The sequence below is a fragment of the Schistocerca cancellata genome, chromosome 3 (genome assembly GCF_023864275.1).
Source record: "Schistocerca cancellata isolate TAMUIC-IGC-003103 chromosome 3, iqSchCanc2.1, whole genome shotgun sequence".
In the NCBI taxonomy this organism is placed as follows: Eukaryota; Metazoa; Arthropoda; class Insecta; order Orthoptera; family Acrididae; genus Schistocerca; species Schistocerca cancellata.
Window position 1 is genome coordinate 956977173 of NC_064628.1, and position 17430 is coordinate 956994602.

General features: G+C 39.9%; 1 protein-coding gene across 3 annotated transcripts in view; it reads left to right on the forward strand.

Moving 5' to 3' along the window:
• The window catches only part of LOC126176021 (activated Cdc42 kinase Ack), a 497712-nt gene that overhangs the window by 443186 nt on the left and 37096 nt on the right, over positions 1–17430 (forward strand). Inside the window, exon 15 of one of the 3 annotated variants that reach the window (XM_049923148.1) lies at positions 12490–12560. The exons of the other annotated variants lie outside the window; for them this stretch is intronic. Within the exon in view, the coding sequence (XP_049779105.1) occupies positions 12490–12511 (22 nt within the window). The 3' untranslated portion in view covers positions 12512–12560. The remainder of the gene's footprint in view (positions 1–12489; positions 12561–17430) is intronic. 3 annotated transcript variants of the gene reach the window in all.

The window sequence follows — 17430 nt, forward strand, 5'->3', positions numbered from 1 at the left end:
ATAAAATATCGTATATTGGCATTTTTTCAAAAGTGTGTGTGTGTGTGTGTGTGTGTGTGTGTGTGTGTGTGTGTGTGTGTGTGGTCCTCAAATGAGAAGTAAGAAAGGAAATAAATAGAAATGGTTCCTAAGATTGGAGAAGAGAAAGAAGATAGCCCCAAAGACAGGAAACCCTTCCCACCCCCCTTCCCCTGGATCCCTACCTTGCAGGTACCTCAGTGAGACGGCGGAGGAAGTTTGGTGTTAAATCGCCTCCTACAGAATGGACATTCCCACCTTCACCCTTGAGGTCCCCGAAGGAAATCTTAGCAACCCTATGGAAACGGCAAATGGTGAAGAACTTGTGCACACTTGTTTGTTAGGGTTGTTTGAAAGGTGTGGTGTGTGTTTTGTGTTAGTCATGATTTACGTGTTCTCGTTAACCATGCTTTCGTCCACAACACCCACCCCTTTGAAAACTGATACATACCCACCCATCTACATCACATCTCATGAAAGTATAAAATATTCTGTAAAAAGTAGAAAATTTATATACTAAAGTATCACAGTTGTTTAATTAGTCACCCAATATTGTATCTTCTGCTAACTTAATATTTCCTTCAGCTCACTAAGAAAAATATCCATCAAGAAGTATAAATTGGAACTTTGGCCCGATTATATTACATTCAGTCTGAGAATAGTATTCTCATGAATTCAGAAATTATTTCAAGTTATGTGCCAGGACACGCTTCTCCATATTTACACAGAAATATGTGACAAATGAAGAGATTACTAGGCAGCTTTCAAGAAAACCAGTGTTGGAGTCATCATAATGACACCTTATATCAATAGAACATACAAAATTGACGAGGTTGATTTCACCAAGACCTCTACACACAGGTTTGCAAAGAAACTGGTGAAGACATTACATACAAAGAACATTTCAAGCAAAAACATGACCTAAATATACATGGAGGCTGAACTGATTGAAATCGAGGGAGAGAAGAACTGACCAGGCAGACTTAATATATCTTGTCCCATACACGTGCCAAATGACAGGGATCGGAGGCAACATGTGTGCAAATTTCCACTTCATGCTGCAGCCGAGCAAAGTTGGGACGATTCGGGGTGAGGTGGGACTGAAAGGGCCTAGGGACAGGTAGGTGCAAATGCACTGTGCAAATCTCTACCTCATGCGTGCTCTTGAAAGGCACATAAGAGTAGTACCAGGCGCACATATGCAGAAGCTTCTTTAGTTCCACGAGACGTTATATAAGGAGCCAGAGGTTGTTGGTAGTCTAACTGAATGGAACAAGGAAATCCCCCACCAGGAACCCTTATGGATGACATAATCACAAATCCTAGCTGGTACGATGTCTCTCTCTCTCTCTCTCTCTTCCTCCCCCTCCCTCTCCTTTTCCCCCATAGTATCTCTGAGTGTGGGATGATAGAATAGTTTAAGATTTGGAGGGAATTCGGTGCCGGAAAACTGTTATAGAAGAAACACCGAAAACAACTCGGGATCCGACGGTCGTCACTCCGCCCATTAACTCAGAACGTTAACGTCCCTGGGGGTTATGTACAGCTTTGCATCTTTTACATCGTACTTCCCCTTCTCTGATCCAGTTGTAGCGTCTTCTAAAACTAATGTTTTAGGATGGATTACCGTTTGCACCCGGTATGGCCCTTCGTATTTTTGAAAAAAATTGTGTCTCTTTCTTCAGGGCAGAGCTTTGTAGATGTTGTTTTACTAGAACTAGATCATCGACCTTGTACTGATTTTCAACAGCTTTTTCAATATGTTTACTTACTCTTTGTTGCGCTTTTTCAATTAAATTCTTATAAACTATTTCCTGATTCAGTTTGTAATCGACAGTAGGTTGTCCAGGCCAATTAAAACATTTAATTAGATGTTCACCTACAAAGGGTTTGCCTATTCTAAAGGTGTCAACCCAGTCAATAAATGTGGTAATTCATTTAGAATAAGTTCAAAGTCTTTAATTTTCGTTGCCCATAAAGTGTGTTTTTCATGGCAGTAGGTACGGCGTAGTTTTCCAATTTCCTGCATTACTCATTCATATGGATTTTAGGATGGGTCATAGTTGGATATCAATATTTGACAAATACCTTCCCACGCTAGAAATTCTTTAAATTCGTTACTCATGAATTGCGGGTCATGATCTGTAAGAAACCGTTTTCGTTTACCTACTTCCAGAAAGTATTGTTGTGAACAGTGTATAACTGTCTGTGTAGTGGCTCTTTTGATTGGATATAGTCTACCATATTTTGACCAACACTCTATGATGACCAAAATATATGACACTCCTCCCTTTCCTTTTCGAACTGGTTCAAAAAAATCTGCTGCTGTGAGATTGTGTAACGACTTAGGAATAATCGGATACATTTTGTATTTCACAGTAGTGTTGTTCTCTTTCACCTTCTGACAGGTTTCACAAGTTCTACTCAAAGATATCATCTTACACCCTAACTTCTTAAAACAATAGAACTTATTCATATGGGTTATACACATTTTGATTCCGAAGTGTCCATATCCTGTATGAACATACCACACAAGTGCGTCTTCCATTACCTTTGGAATGCCTAAGCGACAACATTACGATGTTATGCTCTCTCTCCGAAGCAAATTATGAGCTATAATTTTCCATTTTCCTACTTGATTAGGAGGGAAGAAATTCTGGATACACATAGAAAACATTTCTGTAAAATAAGGATCATGATGGATATTTTCTTTTATTCTTTGAGCCATCTCCTGTACTCTGATGTTCAGATATTCTACTGACATAAAATTAATTGCAAAATAATGCTGGGTACTTCCATATGTTTTAATTTTTTCACTCCTATGGGTAAATTAGACAAATAATCTGGTACAATATTCTCGAAACCTTTTACATATTGTATCCTAATATTATATTCCTGTAGGAAAAGTATCCTTCGCATTAATCTACTGTGTAAGATTAGAAAGGATAGAGCTTGATGATGTGTATAAACATGGATTTCTGACCCCCATACTAGTGTTTAAAATTTTTGGATACTCCATACAATTGCCAATAGTTCTTTTTCAGTAGCCGTGTAATTTAATTCATGCTTATAATAGAGGGAAACATTCCACGTGGGAAAAATATATTTAAAAAGAAAGATGATGAAACTTACCAAACAAAAGCGCTGGCAGGTCGATAGACACACAAACAAACACAAATATACACACAAAATTCTAGCTTTCGCAACCAACGGTTGCCTCGTCGGGAAAGAGGGAAGGAGAAGGAAAGACAAAAGGATATGGGTTTTAAGGGAGAGGGTAAGGAGTCATTCCAATCCTGGGAGCGGAAAGCCTCGCTCCCGGGATTGGAATGACTCCTTACCCTCTCCCTTAAAACCCATATCCTTTTGTCTTTCCTTCTCCTTCCCTCTTTCCTGACGAGGCAACCGTTGGTTGCGAAAGCTAGAATTTTGTGTGTATATTTGTGTTTGTTTGTGTGTCTATCGACCTGCCAGCGCTTTTGTTTGGTAAGTCTCATCATCTTTCTTTTTAAATATATTAATTCATGCTTATTTAGACTGTGGCTAGCAGAAGCTATGGTTTGGTGTTCTACATTATTTAGATCCCATGCTCCTTGGAAAAGTTCTGCTGCAATACCGTAATCAGATGCGTCTGTTGAAATTTTAGTGGTTCACCCATAACTGGATGATGTAACATGGGTGATTGAACAAGCACACTTTTGACGTTTTCAAACGCATCATTTGCCTCTGGATCCCAAATCCATGGTACTCCATTCTTTAATAAACGTAAAATTTAGTTCATGACCTCGTGTGTACTGTCGATAGTATCCAGCCATTCCTATAAATCCTTTCAACTGTCTTACATTTCTAGGGTGTGGACATTCCTTAATAGCGTTGATGCGTTCTGGGTCTGGTCTAATTCCCTGCACCCCTACAATATGACGTAGAAACTTAAGCTCTTGGCGCGCAAACTACGATTTAGACAGTTTCACCATAATATCTTTTTCTTTAAATTTTTTCAGGGTTCTGCATAAGGTGAGACAATGCTCTTCCCAAGTAGCTGATATTATTAGGATATCGTCTACATATATTATTAAATCCTTCAATAAATCTCTCCCTAATGCCTCATCCAGCGCACGTATAAATACGGATACAGAAATATTAAGTCCGAATGGCAATACATTGAAATGATGTGATTTACCATTAAACAGAAACGGTGTATACTTTTTGGATTCTGGGTGTAATTTTATTTGCCAGTATCCCACAGTCAGGTCGATTCTTCTAAAAAAACTTTGCTTTTTCAAATTTGGATAACAATTCGTCAGTATTAATTGGTCTGTCTCTTTCTGTGTCTATATGCTTATTCAATGTACGAGCATCTTAACAATAATCGTACCCCACCTGTAGCTTTTCTCACCATGACCAAAGTGTTATTCATTACGCTGGAACTACATTCTATCATATTGTTATCAATCATTTTGTTGATTTCCTTCCTAACTGCTTCTTTCAAACTTATGGGTATTGGATATGGTTTGCAAAAGAATGGGGGTGTCATCTTTGATTTTGAATTAACATATGTAGTCGCTGATATTGCCTGGACATTCGGAAAACACTACTTCATATTCCCTTAGAATTTTATATGTATCTCGTCTTTGTTGTTTGGTTAATATTTGAGATTCATTGATTTTGTCTTGTATATCAGTTCGACGTGTTCCTGGATCTACATTATTGTTCTTTGGTGAGAATTGTGCTGTAACTGTTAATTGCAGACACTGACACTCCGTTGTTTGTATATCAATGTAGGTGTCTGTCTCAAATGGTATCCAGCATCTACTGTTACGTTTACCAAAACAAAGAAGATTTTCCTCAAAGTTTAAGATGACTTCAAATTCTAATAACCAATCTAAACCAAATAATACATCTCTATTAATATTTTATACTGTTAAAAGTGTTTGACAATATAGGATATTTCGAACACTGCAGTTCACTTGGGTTTCATGTTTCACAACCTTACTTTTCGTTCCTGTTATACCGACTATGTAAACTCCAGTTACTGGCAATAGCAGTAAGTGCCGTTTAGTCTGTAAGGAGTTAAAGAATCCTCTAGATATGAGAGTTACTTCACTACCTGAGTCTATAAATATGTTCACTTCAGAAGTCTCGATGGTCCCTGCTGTTATAAATTGTGGAATGTTGATAGTTATATTTGGTTCTTCTAGCAGTAACCATTCTTTTGTAGATATTCTGTGTGTGAAATTAACATAGTTAGTATGTACTAAGGCCTCCTAGTGTATTTCCATGACCTGGGCCCCAGTCCTGGATCCAGATTGCACTATGTTTTCTCATTATTAGTGATCACAGGTTGGTTACCGAATCCAGATGTTACATTACCATTTTGTGTTGTATTATTACTCGTTACAAATTCCTCTGAAGTTACTGGACCTAAATTCGAAGGTGGGTGCTTCTTTTGATAATTGTTGTTACCACTTCTTCTGTCGCACTGGTTTACTCTAGCTAGGTTAGCTCATGGTTTTTTTTTAATTATTACCACTGTTCCTTTTGTAGTTCAGGCTATCACTTTGGTATAAGTTTTCATTGCGGTCCTTATTTAATGCATCCAATGTGTCCACAAAGGACAACAATTCTTCTACTGTTATTAAAATTCTCACTAACCCTTCTTCTTCTCTCGCCTTATCTAAGTACTTTGCCCATGTTAGATGCCAGTCGAAATACTTTCTCATAGTACCCCATGTATTATTGTAATATTTCAGGTCCCACAAGTCTGATATTAATTCCTCTTGTGCACTAGCAGACCAATATTTCTCTTTATATTTCCTCTGGAAGTCTCCCCAAGAAGAAAAGTTCTCAATATTTACAATACCCCATTCTGAGGCTTCCCCTACAAGGTACCCCACAGCAAATTCAATCTTTTTAGAATCCTCCCAGTTAGTTGGCAATGCCTGGTTGAATATTTTTAAAAAATGAGTTGGATGTACATCCCTATCTGGCTTAAACTTAGGGAATTGCCTGGATAATTCTGAATTGGTCCCCATTGTAAATCAGATACCATGTTAGGAGAAGTCACCCTCTTGTCTACTTTATCCTGGATAAGTTTAAATTCTTTCCATAAATCACCTATATTCTTTCGGGTATCTGAAAGTTCAGAAGAAACAATAGGCGATACATTCCCAGAGGTTACTCTCGTAGCAACTTTGATTTATATGTCATCTACTTGTTCCTCCAAACTATTTACACTTAAGATGTCTAAGTTTGCTAGTTTCTCTTTGAAGTTTTCTTTCCACATTATCTACTCACGTACTAAAGCCTGTAATTTGTGATTGGATTATTGGCATTAACTAATCTTGGTTCCAACACTTTTAAAATAGGCAATCGTTGCTTTACAGCATCAAACTTAACATTACATACATTTTCAAATGATCCTAACTTTTCACTGATTTTGGATTCTACCATATTACATTTTCCTCGATATTAAATTCTAACTTTTTTTGTAAAATCCCGAAAATTATCATTCTGTTTTTGGTTGAATTCAGTAAACATTTGATTTGCACGAATGTTCAAAGAATTAGTTAGTTCATTCTTTAAATCTAATTTCAGATTTTCAACTTTACTATTTAGGGTATCAAATTCAGTCTTTAAAGCATCCACGCATTTGCACAGATTACTAAATTCTCTACTCTGTGCGTCAACCTTGGCATTTAGTAGACCTGTATTTATTGCTCGACTATTCAAGTTTTCAATTTGGTTATTTAGAACTTCACTCTGAGCATTTAAAGATGTACCCTGATCACCTAATTTATCATTTAATTGAGTATTTACTGAGTCTAATTTAGGACTTTGATCTTCTAATTGAGAATTCATTAAGCCTAATTATATGCTCTGAGCTTTAATTAGATTTACTAACTCTGACCAGTCAGACCCTCCTTTGGTAAATTTCATAGCTACAGTCGGTTCCGAAGTTTCTCCAACTCGCTGAACCTTATCCGTGATTTTACGAGCTTTAGACACTGTAAGCATTTAAAAAATAACTTTAAGTATAATAACTACGCTAATAAAGTTCGCACAGTAATTTGTATCAATTCTCGCTAAGGTACTAAAGTTTCGTTTTGCGCTCACCCGACGTAGACTTCTCGCAGCACAGGCGAGCGGATGTGATGGCAGGTCGGCACCGGTGAACAGCAGGTGGTGCTGGTGATGTCGGACGTAGGCCGGTTTTCGCGTAGGTGCCAGTGAGCAGATGTGAAAGTAGGTCAGCACCGGCGAACAGCAACTGGTGCCAGCGGCGTCGGATTTTGGTTGCCGTGTCTGCGTACCCGCAAAGTGTGTGAGAGCTGTATACTCCCTACACCATCTTCTTAGTCGTATCATTCTAGGCGTATCTCTTCTTAGTCTAATTCGTCAAGATCTTCTCTCCGGTTTCTCAAGTTGTGACTTTCTCACGTCTTCTCCCTTATTTGCATTTACAAATTTTCTCTTTCATATACTGCGGCATACTCCACCTTCTCTTAATGGTTCTATTGTCTTGTTATGCTCAGTTGCTATGGCAACACAATAGCTTTTTCTCTCATTTTTGTCTCAAAATTCCTTTTTTCCTTTGGTTCTTTCACACTTGTCTTCTTTGCTGCTTAGACAGCTACTGGAATCTCTAAAAACTTCTTCTCTGAAGAATGGTGCTAGTTAAAGGGACATACAAGATTCTCTCTATCTCTCTACTCGTGAAATAAGTAGCTACTTGAAGAAATACTTCTAGTTTACTCTCGGTATATTTCAACTTCCGTAAAGAACAACTGGTAATTTCTCACATAAATATTTGACTTCTTGTAAGTTGCCTATGTCATCTCCCATTAGACACCATTAAGTTACATTTACAACGGAGTTGATTTAACAGTGACGTCTCTATTACACAGGTATCAGAAACGTGTCTTTCCTCTAGCAGTCAAAGTTAAGAGTTACTTAATAGTCTTCTCAACTCAACTGTTCTTTTGTCACCAACAGTAGTCACCATTACAAAACAGCGCAGAATAACACAGAAGTTCCTTGGTTCTTCTGTGTCCTTTCACTATGACTTCCGTGGATCGACTGACAAATACTTGTCGGTGCCGTTCGACCGAGGTCAGTGATGCACCGTCCGTTTGCTGATGATGATCTGCCCGTAGACCTGACAGAGCTGACGATGAATAGGGTGCTATATTTTGTGCACTAAGGAACCTTGTCACTGACCGAACCTCACAGTCAGTGAGAGAACGAATAAGAGGCACCATTTCGGGGAACTGCTGCCACAGTACTGCCACACGGCAGGACCTATCTGGTTGGCATTTGATTGTCACATAATAGATCCATCGTGCATGCACAATTTTCCCCATTAAATGCATCATCATCGGGAAATTTACTTTCTGAATGTGTTTAATTTATTATAATTTATTTTCTATCTTATTCAATACATTGTCAGTTTTTACAGTGTACCATAAAGCTGTAGAGGAAGTCTGTAAACTACCTCAGATTGGCCTACAAATGCTACCTAAGGTACAGTGCATGTGCGTCATGCAAGATTTACAGTATTCCTTTTGCTCTCTCTGTGCAAACCGTTAGTCCTAGAGAAAAAATGAATAGGACCTTTATTGTAGCAAACTTAATGTAGATTTAATGTTGTACTGCGACATGTTTCTGCTGGGAGCCCAGGTTTTAATCCTGCTCAAGAAAAATATACAAAAGTGTAATTAAATGTATTCTTTCTCAAAAACAATTCAGAATAGAACATAGGTCCATATAAAGTTTTAGCATCAGACGATCATTTATGTCTTATCCCTGAACATTGACCATATTTCCTGGGATAACCTGTATATAGTTGCATATCTGTATGTGCGAAAGGTTATCATTGTAATTACTGATGGTGTACTATTTTTTTAACAAGAAAATTACTTGTAACTGTGTTCACATAAACAAGAGTGCTATGGTGGCAATAATGAGCAGCAATAATAAGTATCACTATCCACAATTATGTCTGCCAGTGCCAAAAGGGAACAGGTGTATCAGCACAAGTAGGTGACATTGAAATTGGACTTCAGCTGCACAACTGTGAGCACAAGAAATAAACTCGTGTTGCTGATTTTTCAGACTATAGTTGTACCTTCACTCCCTGTAATTTGAATATTGGCTGTGCTAGTGCCTACTTTACCTGCAACACTTTGGTATATCCTACCAATAAAGCAGTTTCTTCATTGCTATGTTACTATCATTCATAGTGACTAAAGTTTGATGTCAAATCGATGATAGCGTTGATTAGCAATATTCACTATATCCTTGCATTATTTCTTTCTTTCATGTGGTGTAACCTTTTCATATTTGACATTCTGAAATGGTCGAACATCGCTGAAAAGAACATTACAGTAATTTTGATCATATTTTTGTAATTACAGTTGTATGCATAATTAATTTGTTGTCTCATCTGAAATTCTCTTTTTCTTCTGTAACATTGAATATGTACTGCACCTTCTTTAGTATAATAACAGTAAACAATTATTTTCCAAAAAGTAACATTGAGTAATGATAGAGAACTCTACCATGATTGAATTCAGTTTTTTAGAAATGTTTATTCAGTCGACAAAATTGCTGTTTATTACTGGTATCAGTTGTCGTGTGTAGATGGTGACAATCAGATCTAGTAACACACTGCTATGACTTCGTTGTTTTGTTGGCTAAATAAAAATTTCCGAAATAAATGCACACACATCATGAGTGACACCTAAATCACTGAGAAAAAAAGGACACAAATCAGTTATAATCAGGGTCCATGGTTGGAAAGAATGTCTTCTGTATGTGAATTATTGGATAGGAGGATGTGAGAGACATTGCAGTGCAAGTGTTTGAACATATAAAATAAAACTTTCCATGACTGATGTGAGAGTGGCAGAGAGGAAAAACCAGTTCTTGTTGCTGGAAATTACTAGAAATAGCAGCTTATGTTCTTTCTATATGTTTATTCAAGGCTTTCATGAAGCCAACAATGTAGGAAAAAATGGATTGCTACTTACCCTAAAGAAGACACTTGAAATTGCAGACAGGCACAATTAAAGGACTCTTACATACAGGTTTTGGCCACAGCCTATTCATACAGACAAGGAAGCACACCTTACGCACACATGAGTGCCAACTCCAGCATCTTGGACCGGAATGCAACTATTATGTGGGATCTGGAGATTGCTGCTTGCATCACATGTTTTAGCTGCATTCCGGCCCGAGATGCTGGAGTTGGCGATCATGTGTGCATGAAGTGTGCTTGCTTGTGTGTATGAATGGTGTGTCTCTCTCTTTTACAGATGAAGGCTGTGGCCAAAAGCTTTATGTAAGTGTCTTTTAATTGTGCCCTTCTGCAACTTGATGTGTCTCCTTTACAGTAAGCAGAAATCTATCTTTTCCAACATTGTTGATATTCCTACATAGTGTTTTCATTCTTTCATGAAGTCAATAACATGGTGAAATAGCGGGAGAACTGGTTTCCCTTTCCATAGTGTCTGGAACGAAATTTATATACAGTGTGATTATAATTAAACTTCAAAACTGCTGTAGAAATAACGCCACTGATCAGAATGATATCAAATTGCAACAGAATATTATTGGAGAAGGGGGAAAACGTATGGCAGCAGAAAAACAAATAGTTAGAAAATGTAGCAATAGGTGACGCTGTAAGCATTATAATTTAATAGTGGTGATGTTAATTATGTAAGCCTATCCACTATCGGATGGGAAAAATCGGTTTTTAGTTGTCCTGAGGCCAAAAACTGCATAAAAAGCATCAATCACATCGACTTTTAACTGTACTGAGGCCAAAAACTACATGAAAAGCATCAATCACATTGGTGTTTAATTGTCCTGAGGCCAAAACTGCATAAAAAGCATTAGTCAAAATCAAATTAGATTATTAATTTCCATGTGTCTGGTGCAAAACATGTTCAATATACTGTCCACTGTTACCTGCAACAAGTTGAAATTGAGAAACAGCATGTTCCATAACTGATTGAAGTGTTTCTAGGGTCATGTTTAGAAAGTGTTGCGCAGTGCATGCCTTAAATGCAGCAAAGTTTGCAATCAGAACACTGTACACGAACATCTTTCAGTTAGCTCCACAGCCAGAAGTCATGTGGATTAAGATCAGGTGATCGGGATGGCCAGGCTGTGGGGAAATTGCGGCTGATAATTGTGGAATTTCTGAATTGGCACTTCAGAAGCTGCTTAATTGGATTTGCAATGTGCGGAGGTGCACCATCTTGCATAAAAATGATCCCATCCACACTGTTGGAGAGCTGGAATGACATGGTTGTGCAAAAGAAGCTCATAGCACTTACCAGTGACAGTACAGGTAACAGGACCAGAAGCACCTGTCTCTTCGAAAAAATATGGCCCTATGATAAATGGTGCCGTAAACCCACACCACACAGTGACCTTTTCAGGATGAAGTGGTAGTGGTTGATTTGCGTGTGGATTTTCTGCTGTCTGTATTCGACAATTCTGTGTATTGACATATTGTGTCAGATGGAAGTGGACTTTATCTGTCCACAAAATCTTCCACGGCCAATCATTGTCCACTTCCATGGGAACAAGAAATTCTAAAGCAAAGGCCTCTCTGCTGGCAGGTCAACAGGGAGCAACTCATGCAGATGGGTAATTTTAAACGGATAGCAAAGACGGATGTTTCGTAGGATTTTAGGCACTATGAATGTTCGTACAATTCTCCATGCACTACATATTTACACACCACCACTTGTCTCCTTCTGCATTGCTGTGGCCACTGGTTCCACTGGCGTCGAATCAGTTTGTTTCCTCCCTCTACCAGGTTGAACACCAAAAGAATTCGAATTTCCGAATCATTTTCTCCAGACCCACAGCAGTCATTGTAATACATCTTTACAAGCAGAGTGCGATCCTGCATTGAGATAGTCATGGCAAACATTGCAGATGTGAAAGGAGGAAAAACCGTGAACCTAGCGTGTTTATACTAACTTCAATGGGTCTTAGGCATGACAAGTGTTTTCATTTACATATTCTGACACATACAGCACCAGCTATTGATCAATTTTCACACTATTTTTTTCCCCACATCTCCAATAATATTCTGTTGCAATTTGACATCATTCTGACCAGTGGCATTATTTCTACTGTGTTTTGAAAGTTTAACTTTAATTATAATCACCCTGTATATATGACAATTTTTAAAACTGCACTAAAGTACTTATCATTGCATGTAGGCTTAGCTATAGACCTATCAACCTCTCATAAAGTTAATTAATTACTAAACTTGCATCCAATAACATACTAAATTGAAAACGATTTGGTTACAGTTGTTTAAGGTTGTAAAATTAAATGTTAAATTGACAAATTGTACAATGTAGTGTTTAAAATTTCAAGAGTGCCACAAATCAAGTAAACCAGTTTTAGAGGGATACTTGTATGCTTTTTTTTCCATGTTTTTCATGTAAGTCCTGACTACAAGTATGCGTAACCATCAAGTATATGGAATTCCAGTGAACTCGGAGGAATACTGATTGCATGTAAGTCACCTGTTGAATTTGCTTAATGTTTGTGCAAGCTTGACAGCTTATTAACTAGCACTGTGTGCATGAATGCTTTCTGCAGAGAGTTGGGACTGTAGGAAGGAAAGAACATATTAGGATATGTGGCAATTAATATTAGTGTTAAATCAATTGCTGTTTGAATCTCATGCTAAAAATAATTTTCTTCTATTCTCACCGATTGAGTTTTACGCTGCAGTTTTGGGCTGCCAGTCATTGGGAATATAAGGAAGTACTTAGAGGTAAAACATTTCATGCGATGCAGGAGTGAAAAGTCTGGTAGAAATTGTTTTTCAAAATTCACTCATGAATGTTTTGTCCCATAGCATTGAAATTATATGATAAAGATTTATACCAGTAATCTTTGAAATGTATAGCATAGTTCTGATAATCTGGAAAATGTTAAAACATATGTTGCTTAATTTGGATGTGTGTTAGAAGCAGGCCAACAGTGTTCCATATTTTCACTTTAACTTGTTGTAATAAAACTTTGGTGTTGTTGGCTAGAACAGTCTTGATTGCCATTTTATCAACAAAGTTTGGTTACTTTTTGTACTTGTTGTGGTTTCTCAGCTTAAAATTAATGCAGCCAATTCATTGGACATACGTTTTGAGAGCACAATTAGTTGTCAGAAGTATTGTATTATTGTACAAACACAATGTCAGAATTCCCACCAACCAACTTTCATTCCTCTTCCACTTGAAGAAATGCACCAAGACACTGACTGGAGTAGGAATCGGTACAGTCGCACTTAACCATAGAAAACATTAAAGCACAGTCTAACATATGAGCATACAATCGTCACATAAACATTAGTCTGACGAAGGGTCCTACGCGCTGGCTTATATAAGGCTGTTTTGTGCATAACAGTGTGCTTGCCAGTGTTAGGTGACCTCTTTAGTGCGACCTTGGAGGCGTGTACTGTTCGATTAGGCATGCTCCCTCTACAGGGTTCTCCTCAGGGGAAAAGTGTTCACAGTGGAAATGTCCTGTCTTCATGGGAAAAGGATGATTGCTGGAGCAGGTGTTGTGCCATCACAGGAGAATACGGTCCAAAATGGCACAGGCATGGGCAGGGATGGTACCCTCTCTTCTGCAAGAGACACTAAGGGAGCACTGGTGATGGAGGCACTGCATCCATGTCCACATCCAGGCAGGCACTCGACAGTGGAGGCAGCAGAAAAAATAGACAATTCGTTAGAGGAGACAGGCATGGCAACATCCAAAGATATAAGTTGATCTAATTCTAATTTGAGTGGCTCCTGTAAAGCTATTGGGGTTGGGCAGGCATGAAAAAAACAGGGATTGCGCTGTCCGTTTCATTGTAATGTGAGCCTCAGAAATTGGGAGTACACCCAAACCTTCTGAAAACAGGGAGGAACATTTCGAGCCATGCATGTCCAGTTGTTGGTACAGAACTTGATCCAATAACAGATGCACTTTATCCAAAGTAGAGAATTCAAACATTTTGAAGCCATTCTAACCTATATAAGTTTTCAATGTTGACATCATCTACCACTAGAAAGGTCAAAGAGCTGCTTTATAAAATACGAGAGTAGAAGACTGCCCCAATATGGGTATCTGTTGTTTGCTGTAACTCACAGGTAACTCCACATAGGGTTGAGAATTTAACAAAGTCATTGCTGCACCCGTGTCCACATGCATTTTGCGCATAACACATACATCATTATAGAATTTGTTTGGGACTACCACCATATGGAAAGCACTGTTACGTCTATGCTCATGTCCTACAAAGGAGATTCCGAGTTGCACATGGACACAATATGTCTTCTTTTTTTACAAAGGTTGCAAGTCACCCACCACCTTGGGCAAGCTGCCTGCTGATGTTGAACAAAACAATAAGGGCACGGCAGGAGAGGAGCACACGGCCATTGTTGGGATGCTGACTGCTGTTGCTGCTTGACACAGCACTGCCCCATGCAGCATGGAGGCTGCGATGTCATCTTCCCCCATGAGCTGACAGCAGTTAAGGAGGAGGAGAATAACCAACTGTGGCTACCTCACACTAAGCTTCTATCTGATTTTCTGCTGCACTAGATACTTCAAATGACTGGGAAATGTTCAAAACCTCTAAGAGAGGGATTTTCACATTGTAAAGTATGTTCATGAACTTCCCTGTGAGGGGCCATGTGTATTACAGCATCACAAACCACTGAATCAGCATATGAGTCCTGATGAGATTCAGTAAGAAATGGGCCTACAGTAACAAACTCCTTGGGGCTTTCGAGGCCGGCTGCCCCTTTTTCTTCGCGAATTTATGGCAGAGCGCACATTTAGGGTGCGGGTGAACACTACTCTCTCCCGTACTTTCTCCCAAGAAAACGGGGTACCCCAGGGTTCCGTGCTGAGTGTTGTCCTGTTTGCCATCGCCATAAATCCAATTATGGATTGTCTCCTTCCTGATGTCTCGGGCTCCCTCTTTGTGGACGATTTTGCGATCTACTACAGCGCTCAACGGACCAGCCTTCTTCAACGACGTCTTCAAGGATGTCTCGATCGCCTCCACTCGTGGAGCATCGAAACTGGCTTCCGTTTCTCACCCAGTAAGACCGTTTGTGTCAATTTTTGGCGACGTAAGGAGTTTCTTCCGCCCTCCTTACATCTAGGTCCTGTCAACCTTCCGTTTTCAGACGTCGCTAAATTCTTGGGTCTTATGTTTGACAGAAAACTATGCTGGTCCTCCCACATTTCCTATCTTTCGGCTCGCTGTCTGCGATCGCTTAACACCCTCCGTGTCCTGAATGGTACCTCCTGGGGAGCGGACAGAGTGGTCCTTCTCCGCCTCTATCGCGCCTTAGTGCGCTCGAAATTGGATTATGGAAGCATAGTCTACTCCTCTGCTCGGCCGTCTATTCTTCGGCGTCTCGATTCTATCCACCACCGTGGATTACGTTCAGTGTCTGGAGCTTTTTACACTAGCCCTGTGGAAAGCCTTTATGCTGAGACTGCTGAACCTCCGCTGTCCAATCGGCGAGCAGTCCTCCTGAGTCGTTATGCTAGCCATCTGTCTTCCATGCCTGCTAATCCAGCCCATGACCTTTTTTTCGACGCCTCCTTTGATGTAGGGTATGCAGGCCGCTCCTCCTCCCTACTACCCCCGGGAGTCCGCTTCCGTCAATTGCTCGATTCTCTTTCCTGCCGCTTTCCGAAAACCTTTTTGACAACTTGGGGTACAGCACCGCCTTGGCTCCGTCCCCGGATCTGCCTGCTCCGTGACCTTTGTCAATTTCCCAAGGATGGTACCCCTACACTTGTTTATCGTCGGGCATTTGCTGCTCTATGTGCACAAATGACGGACGCCACGTTTATTTACACCGACGGCTCGAAAACATCATTAGGTGTAGGGAGTGCCTATATTGTTGGCGACACCCCAAATCGCTTTCGACTTCCTGACCAGTGTTCGGTTTATACTGCGGAGCTTTACGCTGTTCTCCAGGCTGTCCACTACATCCGCCGCCATCAGCGGATACAGTACGTTATCTGCTCAGATTCTCTCAGCTCTCTTCTCAGTCTCCAAGCTCTTTACCCTGTGCACCCTCTGGTCCACCGGATTCAGGACTGTCTGCGCTTGCTCCACCTGGGGGGCGTCTCGGTGGCGTTCCTCTGGCTCCCGGGACACGCTGGTATCTGTGGGAATGAGGCGGCCGATATGGCGGCCAAGGCTGCAGTCTCTCTTCCTCGGCCAGCTATTCAGTCGCTTCCCTTCACCGATATACGGAGCGGTTTATGTCGCCAAGTTGCTCATTTATGGCATGCGCATTGGTCAACACTTCCCCGTAATAAATTGCGGGAAGTGAAAGCCCTTCCTTGCGCTTGGACTTCTTCCTCCCGAACGCGTCGTCGGGAGGAGGTAATTTTAGCTCGACTCCGGATAGGGCACTGTCCTTTTAGCCATAGACATCTTTTAAGCGGTGATCCTCCTCCACTCTGTCCCCACTGCTCTCAGCCGTGGACGGTCAGACACCTTTTAATTGAATGCCCCTATTTTAATCCGTTACGCTCCCGTCTACAGCTATCGCCTGATCTATCGTCGATTTTAGCAGATGACACGCGCTCAGCCGACCGCGTTCTCCAGTTTATTAATGACAGTGAAATGACGTCAGTCATTTGAAGTTTTTTTTTTTTTTGGGGACAACCACCCCCTGTCTGTACTGGATTTTTAAGCATTCTTTCTACTTTTAGTTTCTCCAATTTTATGAGTTTGTTTCCATTGCTGCTGGTTTTCAATTTCGGTTTTTTACTGTCTTAAGTCACGGGCTGGGCGCTAATGACCATAGAAGTTTTGCACCCTAAAACCACAAAAAAAAAAAAAAAAAAAAAAAAAAAAAAAAAAAAAAAAAAAAAGTAACAAACTGGCAATGATTGCTGACCACTTGAAGTTCTGCTGCCCAAGCTCTGTATGACTCCATTAATTAAAACTTCCAGGCTGAATTGCCGTGGTCCATATATAAAACTACTACTCCTTCCTGATGTTTCGTTGCGTACTGTGAGCAACATCTTCTGGGGTGAGTCGGCGACTGGCTGCTAGGCTCTGGAGGTTCCGCTTATATAGAGTGCTTAGATGGTGCCACCACTCATCACGTGCTTTCGACTTTAAAACTATCTCTGGCTAGTGCCATCTCTCTCGATTACAGGTAATCGATTGGCACTTCGTTGGTACAAAGTCAACCGCCATATCTTGTCTCGTTTTAATCCTTCTTCTTTTTTATTAAAATTATTTTCATGCTTATAGATCTCTATAGCTTCTCTATACATGCGGGTATAATAATGTGAGGTCCTAGCTATCACGTTTGTCTCACTAAATTTTATTTTGTTATCACCGTCTTT